At 40.5% G+C, this 18,028-nt stretch overlaps 1 protein-coding gene across 1 annotated transcript; it reads right to left on the minus strand.

The window, feature by feature from the left end:
* Nucleotides 1–3,237: 3,237 nt before the first annotated feature.
* On the minus strand, nt 3,238–15,509 carry LOC308684831 (GTPase IMAP family member 9-like). Its single transcript, XM_081356159.1, has 5 exons — nt 15,383–15,509; nt 13,941–14,645; nt 10,869–11,033; nt 9,868–9,951; nt 3,238–3,559 (listed from the first exon to the last, which is right to left on the minus strand). The coding sequence occupies exons 1-5, from the start codon at nt 15,402–15,404 to the stop codon at nt 3,492–3,494; spliced, it is 1,044 nt and encodes a 347-aa protein (XP_081212285.1). The 5' UTR covers nt 15,405–15,509; the 3' UTR covers nt 3,238–3,491.
* Between the last annotated feature and the right edge of the window lie 2,519 nt (nt 15,510–18,028).

The raw sequence follows: 18,028 nt of genomic DNA on the forward strand, positions 1-18,028 counted from the left end.
AAAAGGCTAGAATAAACATGGCGTTGATTGTGCGAGAGGTGTTAACCCTCTATGGTACGCAATATGATATCAGTGAGGAAAAAATTGTTTGTTATGTTTTTCCTGCTTAAAAATGGACACTATAACAATATCAATAAACATTATCATAATTTTTTTAATTTATTTATTAATTAAAAGTTTGTTGCCTCAAGGCAACATTGTACCACAATGGACAAATTTAAACATTTGACATTTTCATGAAGAAAAAATGTATATATTTATTGAAAACATTAATTTCTTTAACTAAACACTTGAACAAACATATTTATCAAGTTTTTAATGAATTACACATTTCATATTTAATAAAAAGTAACATTTATTATCCGACTGTTGCCCTCAGGCAACATTGTACCATCGTGGAACGCAATAACTACAAACCATCATATCATCAAGTTATCATATCAAAACATTACAATCGGTGTTGTTTCAAGGTTAAAACATTAACAATCACCATAACCTTATCCTAATATGAACCTCATCCTAACTCTGCTGTCTCTCCGGTAGAGGAGCCAGGCCTCAACAACAGCAAGATCAAACATGTGGAAGACCTCCCTGGCCGACCTAATGACCAGTGTGGGGTCAGAGGGGGCCTGACCCCCCCCCCCCAGGGGCCTGACAGGAGCCCCCCGATTATCCGAGACCCCCAGAAGTAGCGCCACCTTCATCCTCAGTTTGGCGCCACTCGCCCCGTCCCACTAACCCACTATTTGTCCGATTGCCCACTATAGTGGCCAAATGTCCCGTCGACCCCCGCTGACCAATCACAAGCCACGCCCCCGTCTCACGGACCCACTATTTGTCCGATTACCCACAATAGTGGCCAAATATCCCCTCGACCCCTGCTGACCACTTACAAGCCACGCCCCATCCCACGAACCAACTATTTGTCCGATTACCCACTATAGTGGCCAAATGTCCCGTTGACCCCCCTGACCGGTCCCAAGCCACGCCCCCGTCCCACGAACCAACTATTTGTCCGATTGCCCACTATAGTGGCCAAATGTCATGTTGACCCCCCTGACCGGTCCCAAGCCACGCCCCCGTCCCATGAACCCACTATTTGTCCGATTGCCACTATAGTGGCCAAATGTCCCGTTGACCCCCCTGACCGGTCCCAAGCCACACCCCCGTCCCACGAACCAACTATTTGTCCGATTACCCACTATAGTGGCCAAATGTCATGTTGACCCCCCTGACCGGTCCCAAGCCACGTCCCCGTCCCATGAACCCACTATTTGTCCGATTGCCACTATAGTGGCCAAATGTCCCGTTGACCCCCCTGACCAGTCCCAAGCCACACCCCCGTCCCACGAACCAACTATTTGTCCAATTGCCCACTATAGTGGCCAAATGTCCCGTTGACCCCCCGACCGGTCCCAAGCCATGCCCCCGTCCCACGAACCCGCTATTTGTCCGATTACACACTATAGTGGCCAAATAACCAGTCGGCCCCCGCTGACCACTCACAAGCCACGCCCTCGTCCCACGAACCCACTATTTGTCCGATTTCCCACTATAGTGGCCAAATGTCCCGTCGAACCATGCTGAGTTTTCAGTTTGCAAAAATGCAAATACATTTAGATAATTCAAACTTCTTTCCTTACAAATAAAATATACTTTCAAGTATTCAAACCAAGTATGCCTGGTATGGCCTTATGTGATTCCATTATGGTACAATGTTGCCTCGAGGCAACATGCAGTTTTATGTAATTTCCTATGAAATATTTGATGATATATAATGTAAAGTTTTTGAAAATACTTCTTTACTTACCAATGAAGGTGACTCAGATTTTTTGTAACTGATTATCTGGACAGAAATTAGTGAAAAAGGCCCTTTTCAGTGGAGAAAATATGGAGCCATGTGACATGTGCACGTGTGCTGAAAGAGGGATCAAAATGGACCCCTGTGGGTCATGTGACCACTCTTTTGCTAGTATTTGAGTTCCCCTCCCCTTAGAGAGCATTGACCAATTAAATTTTATTAAGTTTTTATTATAAAAAGCTAAAATAGACTATGTTGCCTGGAGGCAACACCGTACCAAGGGATTGGTAGCCTGTACGGAGTGTATGAATACATTTAGTAAGAATATCTAACGTAATGGGATGTCTTGAGTCCGGACGGGTGAGCTGGGATCGTTGGATGCCTTTAATTAGGAGGGAGGTTTGAGAATTATTTATCTCCGGGGAGGGGGTGCCTTGTATCAATTTGTGAAAAAATTGGATGCCGCTCAGGTATCCTTTGATGGACCCGACTTGGAGGCCCTTAATGCTGTTAAGGTAAGAGATGAAGGAGGTTGTTGAAAGGATAGAAAAATCAGGGAATGGTGTGTTGTTGGAAAGGTGGAAGGCTTTAAAACTTCTCCATGCGGTCACGTAGGATTGGAGAGTCCTGGGAGAAACTGCTTGGAGAATGGTGTCGAGCATTGTGTCGAGGAGGGATTTAAACGGGTGGGTTACGGAAATATTAATTCCGAATAATGAGGTACTGGAGTTGGGAATTTGTCCGCCTCTGGAGCCAGCGTCCTGAATTTCTGCCAGGATCTGTGCTCGGATGTTGTGGGCCACTGGGGGAGGCTCCAGAGCGACGGCGTTTGATGGGACGGGCAATGGTGTAGCTGTGAAAAGAGAATAATGTGATTTTGCATTTAAGAGAGAGCTGTAAGGGAGAGAAGCCGGGGCTGCGACTGACGGCGGAGACAACCTCACGCTTAAGTCGGCCTGAAGGGCTTGAGGAGGGAAATTAAGAGAAACATGAGGGGGAAAAGGAGGATAAGAATGAGATGCGTGAGCCTGTGTTACAAGCGGAGGCAGCCTCGTGCTTGCTTGTGCTGCAGGCCACTGAAAAGGGGAGGGGTTAGCGGAAGTCGCAGGAGCAAACCATTTTAGATTTGCGTCGGGCGCAAGAGTAATTTATTCCGCCGGGAAAATAGCAACAGCGCCTAAGACCCGCCCACAAAGTTACTTGCGCTTTGCGCTTGACACTTGCGTTTCAGATCGTTAAAATAGGGCCCATGATGTTTTTATTAGTTTATTTATTGCAAAATCATTATGCATGCATATATTTTATAAGTTTTAAGTTGGTTATATAGAGGAATACACACCTTTCAAATTATTTGATTTTAATGACAAAAGATGTAAAATATTTTATGTAAATGAAAGCAGTTACCCTGAGAAATATAGTCTAATATTGGACAGTTTGGTTTGGATTTTTTAATAGTCATTTAAAACATAAAAAACATTTTGAGGTCAATATTATACAGCATCCTCTTCATTCTTAAATTTTGAGATCTTGGGCATGTCATGTGCACCTTTGATTTCTGAATGTCCCACAGGCTCAGGAATGGAGCACAAAGCCTTGAATCCTGAGCTGTGAGAGACAATTGAATGTAATGAGCTACAAATTATCCTGATATCAATCCGACTGAACCGTAAGCTGAACTTCTCATCTCCGGTCACTGTTGGGGTGGGGGTAAATGAGTAGATGTGAAGTGAATTGATGTCAAAGGAACAACTGACAGATCTGTCAAAACAAACAATTTATTAATCAGGTAGGAATAAAAAAAAACAAAACAAACAGGGACATTCAAAATTTAAATGCACAATAGACTCTTTCACACTTACAAAAGAGCATTAGTAATCTGTCTTCATGAAAATGCTCTAGTGTGTTTTTCACAGGATATATTTGGTGAAATTTTTTAAATGACATCTCTTTAATTTGATTTGTTATACAATAACAGTTAAGAACTCCTAAGAAATGTTCCCACACAAATATGAGTCAAACATATTTACAAGTTTTGATGGAGATATTAACAAAGAGAGATCTAACTGATTGGTTACTGCACTTATTAAATAAAATGTATTTAAAAAAAATCTTTGGAGACTTTAAATCATACAGTTACACCAAGTTCCCTGATTTCTGAACAGAGACAGTATTTTGAAAGAGATTGAATTCATGACAATACAATATTCTTAATTTCTTTAACTGAAATATGGCACTTGTTTTTAAAAAAGTTATATGATAGTTATATTTTAAGCATTTTTTAAAATTATTATTAATGTCAATTGTAATTACTGAATTAAAAACTTTATTTTAACTTTAAAAACTTAATTATTTATTACTTTATTTATATATTTACAAAATTGACAGCAGCTACAATATAATAAACATTTATTCATATGTACTGTGTATGTTGGGGTTAGAATGCTCTAGCAAAACGTTTGAACAGAGCAATGTTATTAAATACGCAAACATTATAAAGGCATCTGACATGGTTAAAGGGATACTTCAGGATTAAGCATTAAGCTTTGTATTAGTAGAAAACCTGTAGTATTTTCGAATTACCGTGCTTTCCACCCTCACATCCCCCTGAGAGGAGAGATTTATGTATTTTTTGTCTGGAAAAAATCCTGCGATGACGGAGGATTTTTTGGCCAGAGGCTAAAGACTACAGCCAGTAGTAGGTGTCCCGCATGTTTTCAACCCGCCCATAGAGGGTGGGATCTCACTCACAGAATGTACACATAGTGTCAGCCACCTTTTTTTTGGAAGCTAAGCTAGCAGGCTCTTGTTCTGTGGAGAAAGCTGAATAGTAGGAGAAAGCGTACTCGGTTACTTTCATAACCTCGGTTCCCTAAGAGATAAGGGAACGAGTACTGCGTTGCAAACGCTGGGAAAACTCCTTTCTCGAGAATATTGAAGCCTTTATTTTAAAACGCATTGCAGCTGCACAGCAAAAGAGCATGACAGCTTGATAGAGAGATGGGCGTGGCTGAAGAGTATAAATTCAGAGAAAATTCGCCATATGACAAGTTTAATCGACTGAAGCGAAGCACCTGATATAAGCGAAATAGCACAACAGGCAACGCAGTACTCGTTCCCTTATCTCTTAGGGAACCGAGGTTACGAAAGTAACCGAGTACATTCCCTTACGAGAATGGTTCTCTCGTACTGTGTTGCAAACGCTATGGGAACCCAATTTAAAATGTCGTGCTATTCGCCGGTGACTACTCTGAATGTGTCCGGGGAGACTCGGGACTGATAACAGAGTAGTCTATATATCTTAGACCAGAATGACGGGCCTTTAAATTATATACACTATATAGTGAAGCACAAGGGTCACTAAGTTACATAGGTCTGGGTCAGGAGAGCCAGGGCCCTAAATGGAGAAAATTCGTGCCTGTAAGGCGGGGGCCTCTAGGTTATAGAACCTTACAAATGTGGACGGGGCTGACCAGCCAGCCGCCGCACAAATGTCTTCAATGTGGATCCCGCTGGACCATGCCCACGAGGAGGCAATGCCTCTTGTGGAATGAGCTCTTACACCTATGGGACACGAAAGGCCCAGAGAGGTGTAGGCCAGAGAGATGGCATCTGCAATCCATCTATACAGTGTGAGTTTCGTGACTTGCAGCCCCTTGGTGCGCCCCCCGAAACAGACAAAGAGCTGTTCGGATTGTCTGAAAGGGGCAGAACGCTCCAGATATATTCTCAGAGCTCTGACAGGGCAGAGCGTGAGGGCATCGCTATCTTCTTCTGACACGGGAAGAGCTGATAGGGAAATAACCTGGGCTCTGAACGGAGTTGAGAGCTCCTTTGGTACATATCCGTGTCTTGGTTTGAGGACGACTTTGGAGTCGTTAGTCCCGAACTCAAGACAGGATGTGCTCATGGAGAGTGCTTGTAAGTCTCCAACTCTTTTAACTGACGCTAGTGCTAGCAGCAGAGCGGTTTTAAGAGAGAGGGATTTCAGATCAGCCGACTGAAGCGGCTCAAAGAGAGGTCCCTTAAGAGCCCGTAGAACCAGGGAAAGGTCCCAGGCCGGCACCGAAGGAGGCCGCGGCAGGTTAAGTCTCCTGGCTCCTTTAAGGAAGCCAACAATGAGGTCGCTTTTACCCAAGGAAGAGCTGGCCACCGGTGAGTGAAAAGCTGCAATAGCTGCTACATACACTTTGAGCGTGGATGGGGAGCGTCCCGCGTCCAACAGATCTTGGAGAAATGTAAGTACCCAGCTCCATCAGCTCTGGAAACAAAATCTGGGTTCGCCAGAGGGGGGCTACGAAAAGGACTGCGCACTTGGTGTTCCTGATCCGTTCGATGACCTGAGGGAGCATCGAGACCGGAGGAAATGCATAAAGGGGGAGGCTGGGCCAATCATGGGCCAGCGCTTCCCTGTTCTTTGAAAAGCCATAGCTGAAGGGGGCACATACGCAGTAGGTCTAATTGGAGTACTGAAGATGCCGAAGCCATAAGGCCCAAAAGCCTTTGAAACGTTCTGAGGGGTACATAGGAGCCCGCTTTGAATGACGCGGCGAGTCGCTGTAATGTTAGAGCCTGGCCCGGCGTGGGCCATGCTCTCATTTGAACAGAGTCGAAAACTGTTCCCAGGAACGTGATCCGTTGGCTGGGGGACAGCACACTCTTGACAAAGTTTACCCTGAGCCCGAGGCGTCCTAGATGGCCAAGGAGCCAGGCTTTGTGACCGTGGGACTCTGCCTCTGACGGAGTCAGTATGAGCCAGTCGTCGAGGTAGTTCAGGATGCACATTCCCCACTGTCTCAGGGGGGAGAGAGCCACATCCATGCACTTTGTGAATGTACGAGGCGCTAGAGCCAGTCCAAATGGTAGGAATGTGTATGAATGGCCTGTGATGGGGGTTTACTTGGATGTGAAAGTAAGCGTCTTTTAGATCTACTGAAAAGAACCAATCTCCTGGGCGGATCTGCACTAGGATGTGTTTGGTCGTGAGCATCCTGAATGGCCATACCATGAGGGCCTTGTTCAGGTGTCTGAGATCTAAAATGCGTCTCAGGCCGCCTTCTTTCGTCGGAACGAGAAAGTAATGGCTGTAGAAGCCTAACTCGCTTTGTGATGCGGGAACTATCTCGATAGCCCCTTTTGCCAGCAGACTCGATACTTCGGAGCGGAGGACATGAGCCATAGTGCAACCGAAGTGCAAGTTATAGCGCGAAAGCACGGAAGTCTGCGGGCAAATTGAAGCGAGTAACCATTCATTATGATATTCATCACCCAATCTGACACTTCAGTAATGGCCTGCCAAGCCAGAGCCTGGTAAGCCAGTGGCTGGATCACCTCTAAAGGCGAAGCGCCCAGACTCGGGGGCTCAACCTGACAGGTGAGACTGTTGAAACAGTGTTTGAGTGTAGGGGTGCTTACATCACAGTAGGCACACGCACTATGTTATTAAACTTCCAGCGTGAGCTAGGGGAAAGTTTAAGACTGTGGAATCAGTGGTTGTGTGTAGGGGTGCATACATCACAGTAGGCACACACGCTATGTTATTAAACCTCCAGTGTGAGCTGGGGAAAAGTTGAGACTGTAGAAACAGTGTTTGTGTAGGGGTGCATTCACAGTAGACACACGCGCTACAATTATTAAACTTCCAGCCTGAGCCAGGGGAAGATTGAAACTGTGGGAACAGTGCTTGTGTGTAGGGGTGCACACTTTTTAGTGGGCAAGTAACCTACATATGAGGCAGACAGAAAAGAGCTCCCTTTTGTGCTTTATTTGAATCACTGTAAAACCGGCGTCTGTTTGCAGGCGAGCGTGTTATGTAACAGGCCCATTGACTGCAACATTAACATTTCCAGCCACCTGGGAAGAGGGGACAGGGGAATGTAGCTTCTATTGCTGGGATTACATGGGGGGCGGGGTCAATTCGAGCCCGACCAACCCCATCTTCAGTAAAATGTCTTTGTGAAATGTGAGTCACACGGGGCGTGGCCGGGGTGGGCTCATAAATACTCGAGCCCCGCCATGTGAACGGGAGGGCGCGAGGGGCGGATTCGCTTTCTGTACATAAGAAAGCTGGCCGCAAGCTCAGAGAAGAGAGCAGCATCTTTTTCAACTGCCGCCAGTGCCGGGATCTGAACACGGGTCTCTGGCGCGAAAGCTTTAGATTTCACCACTGAGCCACAAGAGGAAAATACATATACTTTATATGTATATCTAATAACATATAGTTATATCTAATAACTTGCATTTAGAGTGAGCATAGAAAAGAGCGTCATGTTTTGTGTCGACGTTTGTTTCCAGGTGTGCATGCTTTATAACAGGCTCATTTGCTGCAATATTGGCATTTCCAGCCACCCGAGCTAAGGAGGGGACTGGGAAATGTAGGTTAGCCCAGCCTCGGCGGGACTAAAACACTCTTTCCTCCTTTCGCCGGTGACGCAGATTTGAAAACTCACTCTCGTGTCCGCTCTAGGTCATGCAGAAAGACCCAGCTCGTCGACAGCGTGAGTAACGATGCGGAGAAGCTCGGCGTCAATGTTCGCTCTGGTGTCGATTCGTTCAAATCCTGGTGTGGGCGAGGCATGCGGGGAGGGACCCGGTGTGCTCAGATCACCGTGCTTGTGGATCCTCTGCTCACGCCACTTCTTCCTCTGGGGCTCGATGGGCGCCCGGAGACAGAAGATGGGCGGGCTCGCTCTCTGACGTAGCGAAAGCGAGCCTGGATCGAAGCGCTGAGACCGGCAAGGGGGAATCCTGCAGGATTCGCAGACGGGGAGCGGCATTTGAAACAACGCGCTCTACTCTTTTAGACGGAGAAAGTTTAAAGGATATGCTCAGCGGATGCCACAGGGAAACGATGAGCTGCCGAGATGATGCTGTCGCTGAAACTGTTCCGCTGAAGAGGCTGCTGCACGACGAGAAGGCTTCTTTTCCAGAGAGGACAGCAAAAAACGAGGTGAGAAACAGAGCTCGAGCTGAAGGAGATAAAATCTGTCATATGGTGAACTTTCTCTGAATTTATACTCTTCAGCCACGCCCATTTTGGCACGCTCAGGTTGGCAAGGTGCCAAGTGCTCCGGTTGGACCATTTACTTTTGCTGATTCGCCATAGGTTCGTGCAGTTGCAGCAGCACAGCCTATCAGCTCGCTCTATCGAACTGTCATGCTCTCTTGCTGTGCAGCTGCAATGCGTTTTAAAATAAAGGCTTCAATATTCTTGAGAAAGGAGTTTTCCCATAGCGTTTGCAACGCAGTATGAGAGAACCGTTCTCGTAAGGGAACTGAGTAGTAGGGGTTACTATACTCTTTTTCCCGGACATGTCCGGCCATTGAGATCGTCCAAAATGTCCGGGATTCGGCTTTTGCTTTCTGCAGTCGCCATTTATTGTTTACATGCACACCTTTTGTTTCAATCTAACTGAATTCATTCCGATTGGTGAATTGGCTAAACAAGTGATCGGTTGATGTGCGTTTTAACATTGCTAATAAAATTCCCGCTTCTCTGTGAGAGATACGAGACCGGTGCGTCTCACAGGTGTCGCTCATCAGTAATCACGCCACCGGCCTCGCGCCGTTCTCCCGCGCCCCTCAGCCTCGTCCTGCTCGCCACAGTAAACATAATGAATGGCGACTGTAGAACGCAAAAGCCGAATCCCGGACATTTTGGGGCGATCTCGAAATCAGACTCGTCACGGAGACTCACTAGTAGCCTAGCCTTGTTGTTTTAAACTGCGCTCTCTTAGCTCCAAATTCAAAAATAATTTCAGATTTCGTCTACATAAATGACCAATTTTAAAAACATATTCATCTTTCCAGAGGTGAAGTATCCCTTTAAGGCATTTTTATGGTTTTATGGCGAAAGAGGTTTACTCGCTTTGTGCAATGTAAAGCTATAAAATCACCAGCATTTGTGCTTTTTCTTAAAATACTGAACAAAAACATTTTAGCCACGATTCACTATCATGAAAATTAGTACTCTATAAATAGCATGCTGTATGCTGACTTTGCAATTATTTTTCTGTGCAAAGGTTTGAATTATGATGCCAATTACTATTGAAAAAGATCATTTTATGTACTTTGAAAACTGATGCATTCTGCTTCTGATATGTTTGAACTGCAAGCAGAGCTTCTAGACGTTGTAGACCGCTCATCTCCGCTCACTGCAAAATACAAACAAAAAAAAATGCACAAAGTTATTTTCATTTTTTTTTGTATTAGAACAACACAGTGTGACAATTCTGACATTTAATAGCACATTTAATAGACAATAGCACATAAATCTAATAAGTTATAACATAATAATAATAATATGCTATCATAATAACAAAAAAAGTTAGTTTAAGGTACTAGATACAAATCAACACACAAGATACTAGATACACACTGGCAGGTAACACATACTGCAATTAGATGTTCCCAGGGAAATCAATAATGGGTGTTCTTTAAGACACTTAATAATAATAATAAAAATAATAATAATAAAAAAAAATATATATATATAATTATTTTTTCTAACACTGATCCCAAATATTATACAGACTTTTTAAAATGTTCATTTATTTAAAATAAATATATTAAAAAGTATTTTGTTAGGTTTTAAATTTTAAGGGTGTTTTATACAATGTTTTATCGGATTGCCAAAAGTCTGAAAAAACATTATCAGCATGATGGTATAAAACTGTACATTTCTCATCTATTACCACCCTCTGCTACTTATACCAACGACGGAAATGAGTGCAGGTAGAAGAGCAAAATATGTAAAGAACATTGCTTGAATATGACTGTATTGTATTGCAATAGGTAGCATTTCAATGTTAATATTAAATCAAATCTAGTACTAATAACATCATTTTGCACATAATACTACCAAAAAAAAAAAAAAAAAAGAAATTGGGTGCTGCAGTACCAAAATTGATAAATCAAAACCATAGCATTGAGCAGCCCGAGAGAATGGATGAAAACAAGTTCCCTCATTAGCTTAGAATATTAAACTAAAAGTGAATTTAATCATTTAAAATCTATGATGTTTTAAATAATACATTTAAACATTTAAATAAAGATATATATATATACTCACTATTTGGTATTGATAAATCCAGGCTATGACATCTTTTCTGGAGATCTGAAGCGTTCACATAGCTGAAGGGTGAATATGACCTGCTGTGTGCTCCTGATTGTGATCCAAATAAACTGTAATCAGAACTTCCCATGGACCACATATCAGACTTCTCAACTCCTCTCACTGAAATATTTTATAAGAACAGTGTAACATATTAATGGTATGCTTGGGGATTAATGGTTTGACCATCATAGTAATAAACAAATATAATGGGTACCATTCTGATCTGGTCCTCTCAAAAACAAGATCAAAAGACATTTAAAGCATTTCAGTGTCACCAGTCCAGTGTATAACAAAGGAGAGATGCACGAAACAATGATGTCCATTTACTTAAAGGAAAACTCCGGTCAATTTTAACATTGAGCTCATTTTTTTGTCAATTTGGAGTGCTGTCAATACAGAGAACAACGACAAAAATCGGTGTTGCCTACACCGTGTTATCCTCTTTTTAAAATTTGCACCCTGTTGACTTCAATGGGGCAATATTTAAACCTGCTTTTAGCCTCTTAACATCCTTGATGTGTCATTACAAGTGCACAGGTCATGTGAGTGATTCCTTCTGAGTGAACACAAGTGAATCTGACTGCAGTAGATGTGAAGGATATGTATAAAAATGATGTTATTTAAGCCAGCGCAAATACCTGTTTACATCCTGTTTTCGGTTGAAGTCAACAATAATCGATTGCCGAGTTCACGCGCGTGATCATAGGTAACTAAACCCATAGACATAATATACATAGACGCCCTATTGGCCGCTGGATCGTACGTCAACGGCGCCGCCATACTGCGGAGGGCAACTTTCCCATACCTCTCATAACGAGAATTGAGAAAAATGCCTATTTCTTGTGCTGCTTGGGGCTTTACAAATCGCCACACAATTGAAAACGTCTCAGGGAATTACCTTTCTCAAGCAAAACTGAAAATTTGTTTCTTGCATTTCATTTACTATTTTTATTTTCAGAGGAGAAAGGCCACGAAATTTAAAAATACTACTGTTATTGTGTCACGAAATGTAGTTTTAAGAGTTTTTCAGTCGACAATGTAGTTGTTTAAAGCTCAAATCTGTGGTTTATTTATAAAGATAGCGCCTTTTTAAAAATGTTATCTGACGGTTTCGGAGTTGTGAGATCCAGCGATCCCCGCGGGCGCTCAGCGCTCATGTACCCCGCCGAGAACAGCCTTGCCTCGGCTATAGTGCATGTCGTACACCGCTTCTGAGTTCTGACGTTCGTCGCTGTCAGTCTAGTGAGAATAATTCGTCTTGTGTTTATCTAACGGGCGATCTTTGGTTTCATTAATCTATAATTTGTTCCTTGGCAGATTGTTTTGGCTGAGGGCAAAGTGAAGTTTCATAACTTAATATATTTAGGCTATTATAACAGTGTAGCCTGCTGTATGTTTGACTGGATCGTTTACTTTATTTCTTGATTTGTATAGCTTCTTATACCTTTTAAAAACTGAAATTTAACAAAAAGAGACAGGGTTGCGTCATTTTATTTTATATAGCCTATGTAATAATATTTTAAAATGTATAAATTTACATTATTTATTATTGTTATTATAATAATATACCACTTGCAATAATCAATCTATTATAGTTATGCTGTTAAATTATTTTACTATTCATAGTAACTATTTAACCTATTATTTTTTATTGTCTATATTCTGTAATTGATATTTCATATTCTAGTGCTATTAGTATACATAAACTATATGCTATTATCAATATATTATTATTATTATTATTACTATTTTATTTACTGTATACTGTTTGTTTATTTTATTGACTAAACTATTTACTATTAGCCTACCTCTCACTTTATCTTATATTTACTATTTGCATTGCACTGTAGTTGTACCATATCATATTACCATAAAGGATCCATCAGTTATCTTTGTTATTGCTAAAATCGGGTCAATGACAGAATATGCTTTTCCCACAATAAGAAAACTTTATTTAATTTAATGTGAAAATTAAATTATATCTCAGTATGGGGGTGTTCACAATTCTTATCCAAGAATGAAAAGCTAAATACATGACAAGCCAGAGCTTTGGCCATTCCTTATTAAAAAAATAAAATAAAATATAAGTCTAACTATCGAGAGTTTAACTAACTACAGATGGAACTTTTTTTGTACACCACATACAAACCACCGAAATCGGTTGATAAATGTAATTTTTTTTGGTTATACAGAAAAACCGCAGCTCACCAGTTTACTTGCATTTGATTACAGCGCAGTCTTGCCCTCCACAAAATGGCGGACGCGTTGACGTATCGCAGCAACGTTCCAAAGCGGCCAATAGGGCGTCTATGTATATTATGTCTATGACTAAACCAATGCGCGTGAACTCGACAATCGACTACTTTGGACTTCAACCAAAAACAGGATGTAAATGGTATTTGCGCTGGCTTAAATAACATCATTTTTATCCATATCTTTCACATCTGCTGCAGTCAGATTCACTTGTGTTCACTCAGAAGGAATCACTCACATGACCTGTGCACTTGTAATGACACATCAATGATGTTAAGAGGCTAAAAGCAGGTTTAAATATTGCCCCATTGAAGTCAACAGGGTGCAAATTTTAAAAAGAGGATAACACGGTGTAGGCAACACCGATTTTTGTCGTTGTTCTCTGTATTGACAGCACTCCAATTTGACAAAAAAATGAGCTCAATGTTAAAATTGACCGGAGTTCTCCTTTAAGATAATGAATTTACAACTTTCAAAAACAAAAATGTTCAAATAACATTATATATTGTATTGTTTTCTATGGATTAGGTAAAGGAATTTCCGTTTTCAAAAGCAAACCCTGTGAAGAACAGGATTGTTTAAGATATAAAAGTGCTTATTTCCTTTAGTCAAGGGTTTTATGGGTCGTCACTGTAAACTGCTTTGAACACATCTATTGCGAATGCCGGTTAATGACAAGAAGTTTCATGTTTTTATTGCTGTGACTGTTACATTTTCATGATTTACTTGATATACTCAGTGTGAATATCTGCATTATAAAGTATGTGGACTCACTCATCTGTGATCTGATGTTTTCTCTCTGTTTTTGCATCCTCTTCATTCGTTCTTCTGCTCTCTCTTTTTGTGCTCTTTTTCTCTCTTCCACCTCCTGTAAAATATTTCTGCCAATTTCTAAATGGCGGCCGTAGTTTTGTGCCACTGTCTCCTCAATCTTCTCCAGCAGCTCCTTGATCTGAGTGTCGTTACTTCTGTTGCGGTTGTTGAGAACATGATACCTGTTCCCACATTTGTCCACCAGCCGCTGGAGATCCTGTCCTTCACTCTCAATGTACTGCTCTATAGATGTGTCTGACAGAGAGTCTCCATGAGTGAACAGCACTATAGTGTGACTCCAGACTCTCTCACTGAGAAGTTCCAGATGATCTTGCAATGCCTTTCTCATATAGTCTTTAAATCTGGCGTCCACACGTATGATCAGTAGTACAGCGTGTGGTCCTGGAGGACACAGAGACACACTGAGCAAAATCTCCTGTTTCAGTATCACAGGACTCTTCTCTACTGTGTGACTCCACCTCCATCCTGGAGCTTCAATGACAGTGATGTGTCTGTCTGCTACTTCTCCATGTCTCTTCACACACTGAGCAGATCTCTTCAAGTCAAACTCCTCTCTGCCCAGGATGGTGTTTCCTGATGAACTCTTACCAGCTCCTCTATATCCCATCAACACAATCCTCAGCTCTGAGTGATGTTGAGCGTCACCTGAAACATAGAGAACAAAACACACTTCTTAAGGTGGATGAGATCTTAAATCATTTTAAGTAATCTCTCTTTGTGAAAAAGGGGTTACTGAAATGAAGTTTACTGAAAATGACACATAAGTGTATCTCACATTGATTAAACTCTTAAATCAGAGTTGCACAAAAATATTCATGGTCAATAATTATGAATTATGGAGAAAAGAAAATTACTTCAACTAATTTCAATGATCTGCACACAAAACATAAGAGGTCTCAGAACACACAGAGTAAGCAAGACAAATTACAAATAGCTTCAGAATAATGTTTTCAGAAAGTATATTCTTTAAAAAAAAAAAGTGTCCTCTAAACCAGTGAATAAATCTCTCTCTTGTGTGTGTTCACACCTATTTTTCACAGTCTATGGTTCACACCTGGGAAAGTGTTATCAATGCACTGGTGGATATTAGCACCAGCAAATACATGACTGTAATACATTTACAGTAACTTATTTACTGGATGGATAGAAAGCCAAAAAAGACAATTTGTGACTGCTTATATGTATAAAAGACATTTATAAAATGAAAAAAAAAAAAAAAAAAACTAAGCCGAGCCTATAAATTGCCATAAACAGATCCAAAATCGTATCCGTATAGACCAATATGAAAGTGAAAACAGTAAAAGTGTCTCACACAAACTGTAAACAAGTTGATATATTTTTTCTTTTATAAAAATAGCTTATTTTACGAGTGCAAATCTTACCGATGGCCATTTTACTTGACATATTTTATTTTTCCTTATGGAGCTCCAAATGAAATACAGTTCCACCAGCAGTCTAGTAGTTTTTACTTTCGAAGAACTTTCACGGTGTGTGTGTTTGACGGGACTCACTTCCTGTTTCTTCAGAACAGCGAGAAACATGAGGCCTGTCCAAGGGCGTAGTTTTGGTTTGAACATTGAGGGGTTGAAGTGTGAACCGTTTAGCGGGGTATATGCTTCCACATGAGATTTATTTGTTTTCTTGTTTATTTTTGCAAAATGGTGTTTTGTGGTATCATCCACATCATGCAACATTTATTGATAACATTACTGCAATAAAGTAATAGCATAGTTAACAATTACTTGATTACATAGGATAGATATGATGTATTTTAGATTATTTAAGAACCTAAAACCTTATTAGTTTGACAGAATTTTACTTAAAAGTACTTTAGCTACTTAAAATGTCTTATTCTGAAAATTATAATTTCTTGTCATCTCTAGGAATATCTGAAAGCCAGGTTTTCCTAACATCTGTCATTATTAGAACACTTTTTACACATGGGGAAAAGCAGTTGTCTCTCAATAATTCAACAAAATCCAGATTTTTAAAGCTCTTGATTCTAACTTGTACTTGGCCTTATGAAAAAGTAGTTATTGTAATTGTTTAAATACAGCATTTGATACAATAAGGTTTGTTGTGGCAAAAATTCATTAAACAATCATCAACTGCGTAATAGACACTCTTAATGATCATTAAAAAGTATTTTATTCTTGCAAGAAGGCCCAGTTGCCACACAGTCACCAGTACAGTCTGTGAAACAAGTGCGACGACGAGAGGGAGGGCAGAGGAGCCTTTATACTGCTTTCAAGGTCTTCTGCTTACAGGCCCTTATCTAAACAAGGAGAGGCTTCCCTGCTAGTTTTCTGATACTGCTAAGTTTGTTCTTACAAACTCACAAGTTCTAAATTGGGCGGCCTCTGACCCTAGGTCCCTTTTCAATCGGCCTCCTCCTGATGTCTCACCTGTTTCCCAGTGTTTAAAAACACACACACATTAGTCATATGTTGGCAGACCACATACAGTCCAGCAAAGGGTCATTTCAATGTCTTACTGAAATTAAATGAAAATCAATACTGTAAATCAATGAAAATCAAAATTTCCCATAACATGTTATAATTACAGGTGAGACCATTTATGGCTCCACATTGTCATGCTAAGGTCAATGTTAACTTTTTTAATAGCATTTGTTATGAAAAATAACATCACATAGGATAGAAACTATGGCCACAACATGCCTCAATTTTCAAATAACAGATAATCCTATTATAAATTCTGCAACAAGTTATTCAAAATGTATCACACTAAATACAATAGAATTTGATAAATTCTAGTAAAGGTGGTCATTAGTAGTTTAAAAAGCTTTTTTTTAGTTGCTGCAGGATGATGTTTTATCTTTTCATCAGTCTGTAACATGTTCAAAATGCTGTTCTGTTACAATTAAGGATGCATTTAATGTTAATGTTGTACTTTATTCATCTTGTGTGATTCGATGTTCAAGTTGAATATGGAAACGCTTTTTAGTTTGTGTCTGTTTTAGATCACGTTTGACTTTCTCCATAGCATTATAAAATGGTACCCCCTTAGGAATTAATTGAATGCGAGGAATGCTTCAGGCTACAAAAGAAAAACCTAAAACTGCTCAAAATTCTTACTAAAAATGCTAAAACTTTACCAAAAATTATTTTATAATGTCTACAGGTGTATCTGAATCATAGACTGTAAAAAAAAATATGAATGCAATGCATATTGAAACAAATTACTTTAGGAACCAGGGGAAACAGCTCATTTGCTCCCCAAATAGAGCTATAAGGCCATCTAGTGGCTAGAGTCATGAATATCATGTTATATATTTTTTTTCCACAAGAGGCCGGCAAAGACACCTAATGTAAGATATTTTGAGTTTATGAGTTATGCTTGAGTTATTTTGAAGTTAAAGCTCCAGTATGTGATTTTTTTTACCACAAGAGGGCGCAGTTTCCAACAATAACAAAGGCGAAGCTTGATGACGCTATGAAGGAGGTGACGATGGGAGATGTCGTTTTTAATGCGTTTTCACCATCTAGCGATGTATCTAAATGGAATTAATGAATCATGATCACGGATGAGGTAATTTATTCGTTTTTGTATTACCTGTATGTCTGATCGTATTATTTTATATCATCATAATTAATTAACTGCAAGGAACGTGAAATGTTATGCTATATTATCCCGTTACAACTTACAGCTATTTGTCAAATGATTTGTTGGGTTAATGTTGTGCAGTTTTACGTTTTTATGGTAATGCCGTGTTGTTTAACGTGTTCAAACCAATATCTAAAAGTAAATTTGAACGAACATTTGCAAGTAATGACTAAATATATTTTTTTAACAACACATATCCGATTGTATTGTACTGCCATAATCTCGGTCACCACACGTGATAAAAAGCCTTACCGAAGTACAAAGAGCAATATAACTTTGTTTATAAGTGCTATTATTGACAGTTGCATGTCTTACCTGTCTTCAATACACTCGCGAGAGCAGAGTCTCTGTCAAGTCCAAGATAGTCGCGCAGCTCTCTCCATCTCGAAAACGCCTGGCCGATA

The sequence above is a fragment of the Scardinius erythrophthalmus genome, assembly GCF_964197995.2.
Source record: "Scardinius erythrophthalmus genome assembly, chromosome: 24".
Classification (NCBI taxonomy): domain Eukaryota; kingdom Metazoa; phylum Chordata; class Actinopteri; order Cypriniformes; family Leuciscidae; genus Scardinius; species Scardinius erythrophthalmus.

Bases quoted from the DNA above. Each gene is read 5' to 3' on its own strand.
- LOC308684831 (XM_081356159.1), bottom strand. From the start codon at position 15,404: ATGTCAAGTAAAATGGCCATCG. The intron at 14,646-15,382 runs GTAAGATTTGCA...TCTATGTTTCAG, and splicing joins GTCAAGTAAAATGGCCATCG to GTGACGCTCAACATCACTCA. The intron at 9,952-10,868 runs GTGAGTATATAT...TGTATTTTGCAG, and splicing joins GGATTTATCAATACCAAATA to TGAGCGGAGATGAGCGGTCT.